General features: G+C 47.5%; 1 protein-coding gene across 1 annotated transcript in view; it reads left to right on the top strand.

Moving 5' to 3' along the window:
- Positions 1-641: 641 nt before the first annotated feature.
- LOC139155504 (guanylate cyclase soluble subunit beta-1-like) overlaps positions 642-11,447 on the top strand; it is a 28,781-nt gene continuing 17,975 nt past the window's right edge. Inside the window, exons 1-4 of the mRNA XM_070730656.1 lie at positions 642-649; positions 3,800-4,037; positions 7,624-7,764; positions 9,654-9,808. Of these exons, the coding sequence (XP_070586757.1) occupies positions 642-649; positions 3,800-4,037; positions 7,624-7,764; positions 9,654-9,808 (542 nt within the window). The remainder of the gene's footprint in view (positions 650-3,799; positions 4,038-7,623; positions 7,765-9,653; positions 9,809-11,447) is intronic.

Raw genomic sequence — 11,447 nt, 5'->3', positions numbered from 1 at the left:
GCTAAGCCCCCCAGAGTGCCAGGCACCACTGAGAGGGCTGTAGCCCAGCAGACCTCTACACTCCACTGCCCAGGAGCCCACTCAGGCTCCAAAGGTGGTCGGGAAAAGCCTCTGGCAACGCACGTGCCCATGGGGCCAGGGTCCGAAACCTGGACAACTGACCACGGGACAAGGCGTCAGCGACCCCGTTATCCAATCCAGGGACATGCCTAGCCAAAAACAATGTGTTTAGGGACAAGGACCTGTGCACAAAATGGCGGACAAGCCGCATGACCCTGTCGCTCTCAGAGGACAGGGCGTTCACAACATGGACAACCGCTAGGTTGTCACACCAAAAATGCACAGTCTTGTCCCTAAACTGCTCACCCCAAAGCTCTAGGGCCACTATCAAGGGGAAGAGCTCCAAAAGAAGTCAAATCCTTAACCAATGAAGAGGCACTCCATTCCTGAGGCCAAACCGACCAGCACCACTGGTCACCGAACACTACCCCAAAACCACAAGTCCCTGCGGCATCGGAGCAGAGCTGCAACTCAGCTTCCAAAAGAAGCTTGTGCCTCCAAAAAGACAGCCCATTAAATTGGTCTAAAAACTCCCGCCACACGCAGAGGTCAGCCCTGACCCCTGCACATAAGCGGGTACGATGATGGGGTAAACGGAGCCCCTTCAGCGCAGCGTATAACCTCATAGAAAAGGCCCTGCCCGGCACAATGACCCGGCAGGCAAAATTAAGTATCCCAGCTAGTTCCTGGAGCTGCCGAAGAGTGATCTTCCTGCAGCCCAGAACCGCATCGAGCTTACCCCTGATTTTAGTCAACTTGTCCAGGGGCAGTCTAGAAGATTGCTCCTCTGAGTCCAATTCAATACCAAGGAAGGTAATCTTGGCGGCGGGGCCTTTGGTCTCCTCAGAGGCTAAAGCCACCCCCAACTGAGCACAAAGGGCTTCAAAGTCCCGCATTAAAGCAAAGCATGGCTCTGAACGCGCAGGCACCGCCATCAAGACATCATCAAGGTAGTGAACGACCAAGCCCAGACCACTGCGCCTCCTGAGCGCCCACTCCAAGAAGGTGCTAAAGCTCTCCAAAAGAGAGCATGAGACAGAGCAACCCATGGGTAAAGCCCTGTCCACATAAAGAACCACCTTCGAAATGGAAGCCCAACAGCTCGAATTCGTCTGGGTGTATGGGGAGGAGCCGGGATGCTGACTTAATGTCGCATTTATCCACAAGGGCTTCAACCCCACACTCCCTTACCATGGCCACGGCCGCATCAAAGGATGCGTGCCGGACTGAACAAAGTTCGTCAGGAACGAAATCGTTCCCGACTCCCCTTTAGGAAAAGACAAGTGGTGAATCAACCTAAATTCACCAATCGCCTTTTTGGGGACCACCCCTAATGGGGACACCCCAGATTTGGGAAGGGCGGCTCCGGGAAGGGCCCCAGGACCCTCCCCTCGGCCACCTCCTTCGCTACTTTGGACCGAACAATGTTTCATGTCCTATAACCGACCTGAGGTTGTTGGACATGAAGGCTTGCCTAACCCCATGTAAGGGATCCTGAATCCCTTTGAGAAACCAAGCAAGAGAGCAGCCGCTCTCGAGCGAGGGTGGTAGTCCCTCAACCAACCCTCGAGTGTGTTTAAATTAATTGGTCTGGGCCCCTTTTCCCCCAGTAGATGGGGGTTGTTCCCTGGACCCCCTCCACTCCTAACCATCCCCTTTTAGGGGCAGGGGCACACCGAAACGGCATGGGACCCCCGCCTTCTCGCACGCATGGCTGTACTTACAAAAGGGGTGAAAAACAAGCCCCTTTGCAGCAAACCCATGACATGCGGTGAACGGGTCCCACACTGCGGTGGCCCCCATACCTAATACCCCTGGCCCCGACGGGTAAGCCGTCAAAAGGGGCGGAGGCACCACGGCCTGCTTTGGCGGGGTCCAACCCCCCGCCCCCGACACACCAGGCCCTAGCAAAAAAGCTGCCCCAGGGGCCTGTGCCCCCGCAGTAGGAGCCGGCGGGGGCCAAACCTGGTTACAGGTGCCCCCCCCAAAAAAACACCAAGAAACTGGGACCGGGTGGCACCCACCCCATTCCCTCCAGCAGGACCCCCCGGGGGGCCCTTCCTGGTTAGCCCTGGCCGAGGGCCTCATCACCCTCCTAGGCACAGCTACGGGCTGGGCTACCAAAATATGTAAATAATTAATGTTTGACTATAAGATATATATATAAATATATTAATTAATTTTGATCATAATTATCAGTATTATCAGTCTCATTATTATTATTTGTGTTTTACACTATCGTTCTTATTTTTACACATTAATGAAACCGGGGCCGCCCAGGCCCAAAAGAGGGCAGCAAATGGCCTCTGCCCAAACAGGCAGCGCAGCAGCAGGAAGCTGCCACCAAGGGCCTAACTGCCCTCCGTACAGGGGCCACGAACCCGGGGGGGCGCACACGCGAGCCCGCCGCCCGATCCCCCAAGTTCCCGAGGGGGCGACCAGAACGATCCCCCCGGACGAAATACAGGGGGCAACAGCCGAAACGGCACAAGGCCCAGCCTTCCCGCCGGACCCGAAGCCCCCAGACCGTTCCACGAGCCTCCGATGAGGCTCTCAAAATGGCGGCCGCAACACGCGGCAGCCTTTTACTAAGGGGAGGGGGCCTAAAGCCTGGTTGCTGCCCGAGAACTCCAGGTGGAAGAGGGGCAGACCGCAGGCCTCGGATGGGCAGCCTCCTCAATCCTCCGACAAGGCTTCCAAAGTGACGGCCGACCACGCGGCCGCCGAAAGAGGGTCCCAGAGCAAACATCCAAATGTCTGCTCTGCTGACGTAGTCCGGGCGAACAGGCCGAACCCGGGCCTGCACGCCCTTTTATAGGGCTGGCAAGCCCCGCCCGGACACGTCAGCAATCAGGCCACCCTGGCCTGATTCTCGGCCGAAGTCTCGCGATCTCGCGAGACTTCAGCCGAGATCCAAGATGGTGGCTGCCATGTGTCCGGTGTCGTCCCGACCCTCCTGCAAAAGGCACCGGCGGGTAAGTCCGCCGGTGCTATTATCTTGTAACAGTATTTTCTGTTACAAAAGTCAATATGCATTAAAGCAAGGGTCCCTAAACCCCGGTCTGCAACTCACTATCAGTCCATAGTCCATGCAAGCAAGCACACAAATGTCCTTTTCTGCAGGCAGGCAGTTTGTGTGCCCACCGCTTGTGCAAATGGGGCTTCATGAGCGCATGTGCCTACTGATTACGCAGAATCAACCACTCTTCTACCTCCTGCCCCTGCTGGTTTGCAGAGCTGGAAAGGTTGGAGATTATTGCATTAAATTCAGATAAGTTTTTAAAAAAAATATAACAAATCCAAATGAAGTACTATAAAAATTGTTAGCTCTTGATAATATAATTATTGTGAAGAAGCATATGAATAGAATGTAATTTGCCAACAATGGGCTAAAATGGTATACGCCCCTCTCCGAGTCTGCGGAGAGGGGTGGCATACAAATCCAATAAATTATTATTATTATTATTATTATTATTATTATTATTATTATTATATAAATAATTAATAATAATAAAATAATATAAATAAATAAATAAATATATAAAATAATTTACTGTATATATATTTTTGTGTGGTTTGTTTAGAAGTAAACATTATAATGAAAATTATTCCTGCCGTAGAATATGCTAAGATTTTAAATTAGTGAATACTAGACATGAATATGATAAATGTATTGAAATATGATCAATTTATTTCTTTTCTATTTTTTCCTTTGCTACTGTTATACAAACCTATATAGATTATTGTATTCTGTGCTTCCTCCATCTGTGGCCAATGAACTGAGACACAAGCGTCCTATACCAGCAAAACGTTATGATAATGTGACTATATTGTTTAGTGGCATTGTTGGTTTCAATGCCTTCTGCAGTAAACATGCCTCTGGAGAAGGAGCTATGAAAATTGTTAATCTTTTAAATGATCTTTATACAAGATTTGATATTTTGACTGATTCACGAAAAAACCCATTTGTTTATAAGGTAAATATGATATTTCATTTCTGTTCTGTGAAGAGGGTAACACTGTAATGACCACTTATGACAAATAGAGTAAGATGTATGGCTGAACACATTTCTTTATGATTTACAAACAACAGAAGCTAGTATGTGGATTACAGATTCCAAAACATTTTATTGAAGTCTTAAACTATCTCTTGGCAACTTTCCTAGTATGGGCTTATACACTGATGCTAGGCACAGTATTTACAATCTGAAGTTAAATTCCTGATTGGTTTATCGTGAAATAAAAAGAAATCAGTTTTGCTCAACAGATTGTTAGAGCCTTGTATACAGATAAACATAATAATGATATACTATTTTATTATGTTTAACCATACAAAAGTGATAATTTTGAATATTATATGTCAATGTGGGCTAAATACTATTCAGGAAAATTGTTTTAACTACTGCTATAAAATAATATAAACAATAGGTTTAATCTTCTTTTTGTGGCTTATTGGGATATATACAGTAATGGGCTGCTGCCCCTACTGGGGTGGTGGTGGTGGGCGCAGTGGGCGTAGTAAGTTTATGCACTATTTATTGAATACTTAATAGTTTTTTTATTGTCCTTCCTTCTCTAGTATCTTAGTTGATCCCTAATTACTTTAAAATTAGGAAATAATTAAATAGTATGTTTTTACCGATAAACACTTCAATCATTTTAATCATTATCTAGAACTGAACTTTAAGCAATTAAAGAAAATTGAGCTACAGCCTAATCTGTTATCATACTGAACCTTGTGGGTTCAGTACATAACCTTAAAATGTTACTGTGCTCCTCAACAAATAATAAGGAGGAGGAGCCGGGGTGGCGCAGCAGGTAGAGTGCTGTACTGCAGGCCACTGAAGCTGACTGTAGATTTGTAGGTCAGCGGTTCAAATCACAGCTCAAGATTGACTCAGCCTTCCATCCTTCTAAGGTGGGTAAAATGAGGACCCGGATTGTGGGGGCAATATGCTGGCTCTGTTAAAAAGTGCTATTGCTAACATGTTATAAGCCGCCCTGAGTCTAAGGAGAAGGGCGGTATAAAAATCAAATAAATAAATAAATAAATAAATAAATAAATAAATAAATAAATGCTGTCTATCATTTGTGCTTTTTGTGGCTATTCAAATACTGAGACTTAATCAACTGAAAAATAGTTCAAGCACCTATTTGAAAACTCATCTTGGTCGGTAAACCACTCCCACCCAGTCACAACGACCTTTAAGCCACCCCTGTCACATGATTGTCAAGCCACTCCCACCTGGTCACATAGCTGGCAAGCCACTCCTACCCAGTCACATGACCATCAAGCCACACCCACAAAATAAGTCATGTCCACAGCATGGTAGTAAAAAAATTGACAGTCCATCACTGGATATATATGTGTGTATGAGTGAGTGTGTGTGTGTGTGTGTGTGTGTGTGTGTGTCTGTCACATCTTTTGTCTGAATTTGAAAATTAAGGGAGACTAGGATAGATTTATAGATCAGTTAGCCATACCCTCAACTAGGACTTGAACCTGCAACCTTTGCCTTGTAAGGCGGAGAATTAACCTCTAGGCTACAGTCAGTGTTCCCTCTAAATTTTTTTCGGGGTGAGCGGAAAAGTATAGTGTCTGAGCGGCAGTCCCTTTGGCACTGGGCGGCATATAAGTATAAATAAATAAAGTAAGTAAGTAAGTAAGTAAGTAAGTAAGTGTGGGCGTGCGCTATCACACATGAGCAAGTTCTTGCATCCATAATTCTATCCTTTCTATGTCTTCCTCCCTCTTTCCTCCCTCCCTCTTTCCTTTCTATCTCTCCCTCCCTCTTTTCTTTCTATCTTTCCCTCCCTCTTTCCTTTCTATCTCTCCCTCCCTCTTTCCTTTCTATCTTTCTTTTCCCCTTTCTCCAAGCCCTTCCTTTTCCCTCTCCCTAACTACCCCCTTATCCCTCCTTTCTATCTCTCCCTCCCCCTTTCTCTCTTCCTTCCTTCATCTTTCATTCCCTCTCTCTCCATCCCTCTTCCTTTCTCTCTTCCTTCCTTCTTCTCTTTTTTTGTTCTTTCTCTCTCCCTCCTTCCCTCCCTCTATGTCTTTCCCTCCCCCTCCTTCCCCCCTCTCTTTCTCTCTCTCTTGCTTTCTTTTCCTGTCTTTCTCTCTTGCTTGCTTTCTCACTTTCTTTCTCATTCTCTCTCCCCTCCTTTCTCTCTCTCTCTCTCGTTCACCACGCCGGCAACAGAAAGAAAAAGAGAGAGAGAGAGAGATGGAGAGAGAGTGGAGGGCGCCGTTGTCCTCGCCTCTGCCCGGTGGCTCTGCAGTGAAGAGGAAGCAGCTGCGCACCGCCTCCCGGGAGCCCGGCCGACTTTTGGAGCCGTTTTGTTTTCAGCTGGGCTCCCGGGAGGCGGAGCGTGGCCGGGCACCGTGTCTTCGCCTCCACGCGCCGCCTCCGCCCGGCCGAAAACAAAACAGCTCCAAAAGTCGGCCGGGCGCCGTGTTGCAGCGGAGGAGAAAAAGTGGCGGAGCGGGCAGCAAGCGGCGGGCGGGTGGCCAGGTGTTCGGGGGGCAGCCGGTGCGCGCTCCCCAAATCTCCCTGCCAGCCCACCTGCCCAGAACATTCAAAATAAGAAAACCCTTCGCTCTTACTTTGAATGTTCCGGGCGGGCGCACAGGCAGGGAGATGGGAAGAGCGCATGCCGGCCCACGCACCCGCCAGCCTCCGGAGAACGCCTGCCCCTCCCCCCTCTCTTGCAGCAGAGGAGAAAGAGAGGCCGGGCGGGTGGGGGGCAGGGCCGAGAGGCAAGGAGCGCGAGGGGGCCGGAGGCACCATGGAGAGGCAGGTGTGGCTGCGGCTCCCTTCTGCCCGTGCCTCCCCGCCCGCCCCCCCGCCCCCCCCCGCAGGCTGGCAGGGGGATGGGGACTGCGCGCCCGAGGAAAAAGGTGCGCGCGGAGATATTTTGGATCGCGCGCGCAGGTGCGCACCTTACAGGGAACGGTGGCTACAGTATCTAATCCCTTCAGCTCTGTACCAGGGAAGGGTTACATATTTTTGTGTACATATATATATATTGGCAAATGAAAGCCAGCGGGTATATTAAGAATGAAATTATGTTATTTTGCAGCAAAAATACATTGAGATGAGAAGTTAATACAATTTTACACAACTTGATTTCATTTACAGTATTTATTTGTTTTTGTTTGTTTGTTTAATTGTATGCTGCCCCTCTCCGAATACTCGGGGGGGGGGGCTTACAACATATAAAAAGAACAATACAATATAATTGTCTAGATCCAATTAATTTAAAACTAAGTGTACTAATCTATAAAACCTAGTATTATTAAAAAACCAGTCATTTCCACTCAGACAACAATCATACATAATATTCATGAGCCAGGAGGTTAGGCTCTAATCGCCCCAAGCCTGGCAACATATTTATATTTGTTAAGAGTACATCTCCCATAAATATTGATCTAGGTGTTTGTGCTGAAAATGTTAGCTTCTTAGGTTTTTGTGGAGAAATGAGAAAGATTATTACGTTATTATTTTACTGAGGAAAGCAAAGAAAGGGAATATCATAACTTTCAGATTTATATTTTGCTAGGTTGAGACAGTTGGAGACAAATATATGACAGTAAGTGGCTTGCCAGAACCGTGCATTCACCATGCACGTTCTATCTGCCACTTAGCACTGGATATGATGGAAATAGCTGGACAAGTTCAAGTTGATGGAGAATCTGTTCAGGTCAGTGACTGGCAACTTATGGGATTTAGGAATTTTATTGTGGTAGAATTTCAGTCCTGACATAATGTAGAAACAACTTTCAGGTTTTTAAACTTCATAAAAATAGGCAAGATGATGACCCATATTATGAGAAATCTGTCTGCTACTTATTTAACTTGTTGCTATATAGACATAGTACAGTGGTCCCTTGACTTTTGCGGGGGATATGTTCCAACACCGCCCACGAAAGTCGAATTTCCATGAAGTAGAGACGCTTCCTTCCTTCCTTCCTTTCTCCCCCCCCTCCTCCATTCCTGGTTTACTTACCCACAGAACCAGCAGGGGCAATGGGGCAGCAAGCTGGGGGCTTCACTGCACTCTAGGGTGTGGTAGTGACGGAAGAGCCTGGAGTGGAGGCCATGCATCTAAGCTGCTCGGTGGCCCACGCATTCCTGCTACTGCCGCCGCCATCGATTTTGCCGCTGCCGGAGCCCCTAGCTGTGTGACGGCCCACACGACCCCAGCCACCGCCACCACCAATCTCACCGCCGCAGGGCCCTTCAGCTGTTTGGTGGCTCATGGGACCCCTGCTGCTGCCACAGATCTTGCTGCCGCTGGGCCTCTTCTGGTGTCTTCTGTCGGCCGTGGCAGTGGCAGGAGGTTCAATCTGGGCAGCGGCAGCCAACAGAAGACATGTGGGCCACCAGACAGCTGAGAGCCTGGCGGTGGCAAGATCTGCAGCAGCAGCAGTGGCAGGGGTCCCGCGAGCTGCCAAACAGTTGAGGGGCCCTGCAGCAGCAAAATCGGTGGTGGCAGCAGCAGCTGGGGTCACGTGGGCCGCCACACAGCTGAGGGTCTTAGCGGCAGCGAAATTAACAACAGTAGCAGGAATGTGTGGGCCGCCAAGCAGCTGAGATGGCCCAGTGGTGGCAGCTGGGGTCATGTGGGCTGCCACATAGCTCAGGGCCTCGGCAGTAGCAAAATCAGCAGCAGCAGCAGTACCAGGAACGCGTGGGCCGCTGAACAGCTGAGATGGCCCGGAGGCAGCGGCTGGGGTCACGTGGGCCGTGTGGCGGCAAAATCAACAGTGGCGGCAGTAGCAGGAATGCGTGGGCCGACGAGCAGCTGAGATGGCCTGGCGGCGGCGAAATTATCAGCAGCAACATTGGCAGTGACAACGGGCGGCAGTAAGGCTCGGCTTCAAGTGGAGCATACCAACACTCCGAGAATTAAAGGGAAGGATCGGGAGGCTGGGACGGAAGCGGAGCTTTTATTTAAAGATGGCTTCTTTAAATATTTTTTTTAAAAAATACCACGGGTATACCACGGATTCTCAAAAATTTTATTTTTTGAAAACCCGTGGTATAGGCTTTCCATGAAAGTCGAACCCGCGAAAGTCAAGGGACCACTGTATATAGCTATACAGCTATAGATAAAATAATTCTTAAAATTGAAGGTTCATTAGTATAAAATTATGGACAAGGAGAAGAAATCCTATGTATTTAACTTGCCTATATAATATAATCTAATTTATCTGGAAACAGATGGACCAATAGACTAACATTCCTTTGCAATTCCTTACCAGGCATTTAGTTACATTTCTAAATACATAATTTTATTTTGCCATTCTTAGAGAAAGTGTAGATGTTTTCAGAAGTACGTTGAATGATTTAATGTTAAATCTAGTTTAGTTGTAAAAGTAAAAACTTGAAGTAGACTGATTATGCTATATTTGTTCTAGGTTTGTAGTGTTGTGTCACATATTTTGGTGTATATATTCAGTTAAAATTAAATATACAGCTAATATTTAATTTCATATTCGTAGTGCATTCCCATTACTGACTAACAATACTGTTGACCTAATATTAAATCAACTTTATAACATTTTCTTTTCTATTAATTTTTTATAGATAACTATAGGCATTCACACTGGAGAAGTGGTCACAGGTGTCATTGGACAAAGGATGCCACGTTATTGTCTTTTTGGGAACACTGTAAATCTCACAAGTAGAACAGAAACGACGGGTGAAAAAGGAAAGATCAATGTCTCCGAATATACTTATAGGTGAGATTTACTTGCATCATTGTATTTCCAAACCACAAATTGTAACCACAAGGTGCTTTTATGAAATTTACCCTAAGTATATTTTCTTTCAATTTTACTAAATAAAGTTTAGTTTTAAGTTGAGATAAATTCTTGGTAAAATATAGATAGATTCTTGTTATTTTTGTCATAACTGTATGGAAGTTACAAATAATGACAACTTATGACAATAATTGAGATCAGAATTTCTGCTGCTTGGTTAAACAGTTGTTGTGAGTTGCACCCTATTTTACAACCTTTTTGGCCACAATTGTTAAGTGAATCACATAGTTATTAAGCGAATCAACCTTTCCATGTTAACTTTGTTTGTCAGAAGCCAGCTGTGTGGTTCACATGACCCTGGAACATGCAACAGCTATCATAAATATACAGTGATATCTCGTCTTACAAACACCTCGTCATACAAACTTTTCGAGATACAAACCCCGGGTTTAAGATTTTTTTGCCTCTTCTTACAAACTATTTTCATCTTACAAAAACCACCGCTGCTGCTGGAATGCCCCACCTCTTGACTTCCGTTGTCAGCGAAGCGCCCATTTTTGTGCTGCTGGGATTCCCCTGAGACTCCCCTCCATGGGAAACCCCACCTCTGAACTTCTGTGTTTTTGTGATGCTGCAGGGGAATCGCAGTAGTGCAAAAACGGGTGCTTCACTGGCAACGGAAGTCCAGAGGTGGGGTTTCCCAATGAGGGGAGCCTCAGTGAAATTGCAGCATCACAAAAACACAGAGGTCCGGAGGTGGGGTTTTAAGGACTTCGGTGTTTTTGCGATGCTGCGATTTCACTGATGCTCCCTTCGCTGGGAAACCTCACCACTGGACGTCCGTTGCCAGCGAAGCACTCGTTTTGGCTTAGGTAGTTTAGCCCTGGGAAGTAATTTTATAGCACAGTTTATCAGCTAGAGAAGGGGGAGTTTGTCCAAACCGGATGTTTGGACCAGTTCAAGTAAACTGGCAGCGGAAATTTGGACTGGTTTGCCAAAGTGGCAAATGCCATCTCTAATTGGTCGCCAGGTTGCCTCTCATCCTTGATCGCCCCGCTCATCCCACCCTGCCTGGTCACCCTATATATGTTTCCTTCACTATGTGGTCTGGCTAATTGTTTCACCTCCACACCTCACCCGTTCTGCTCACCAAAGCTAAGCATGCCACCCATTCGTCCTTTGCCTAGAGCCCAGGGATGTGCCATTCCCCAAGGCCCCAGAGCCTCCATCCACTTGCCTTGGCTGGGTCAGTGAACACACCATTCACTGACTCCAACCTTTCCCTGGAGCCTCTACCTGTTTGCTGTTTGCCTTGACGAGGTCAGAGAATGCACCATTTCCTGGCTCTGGCCTTGCCGCAGAGTTTCTGCCCACATGCCACCTGCTTGCCCTCCGCCCGAATCACCTTCGTCCGTGCCTCAGTGGCATTTCCAGTGAGGCTCATCCAGCGAGCCTCCAGCCTCCGGTAGTTTTTGGCTGCGTTCCAAGCAGCAGGCCATTCTCCTGGCTGGGTCTGTCCATCAGCAGCACTGGCAGGCAATGGGGTGTGCATGCGCAGCTGGTGTGAAGAACAGGGTGGTGATGGCAGTGACAGAACTTCTACAAACTTCTTTTTTGG

The sequence above is a fragment of the Erythrolamprus reginae genome, unplaced genomic scaffold, assembly GCF_031021105.1.
Source record: "Erythrolamprus reginae isolate rEryReg1 unplaced genomic scaffold, rEryReg1.hap1 H_24, whole genome shotgun sequence".
Classification (NCBI taxonomy): Eukaryota; Metazoa; Chordata; class Lepidosauria; order Squamata; family Dipsadidae; genus Erythrolamprus; species Erythrolamprus reginae.
The sequence above is the reverse complement of the archived record's forward strand: the minus strand, read 5'-3'. Positions and strand labels throughout refer to the sequence as shown.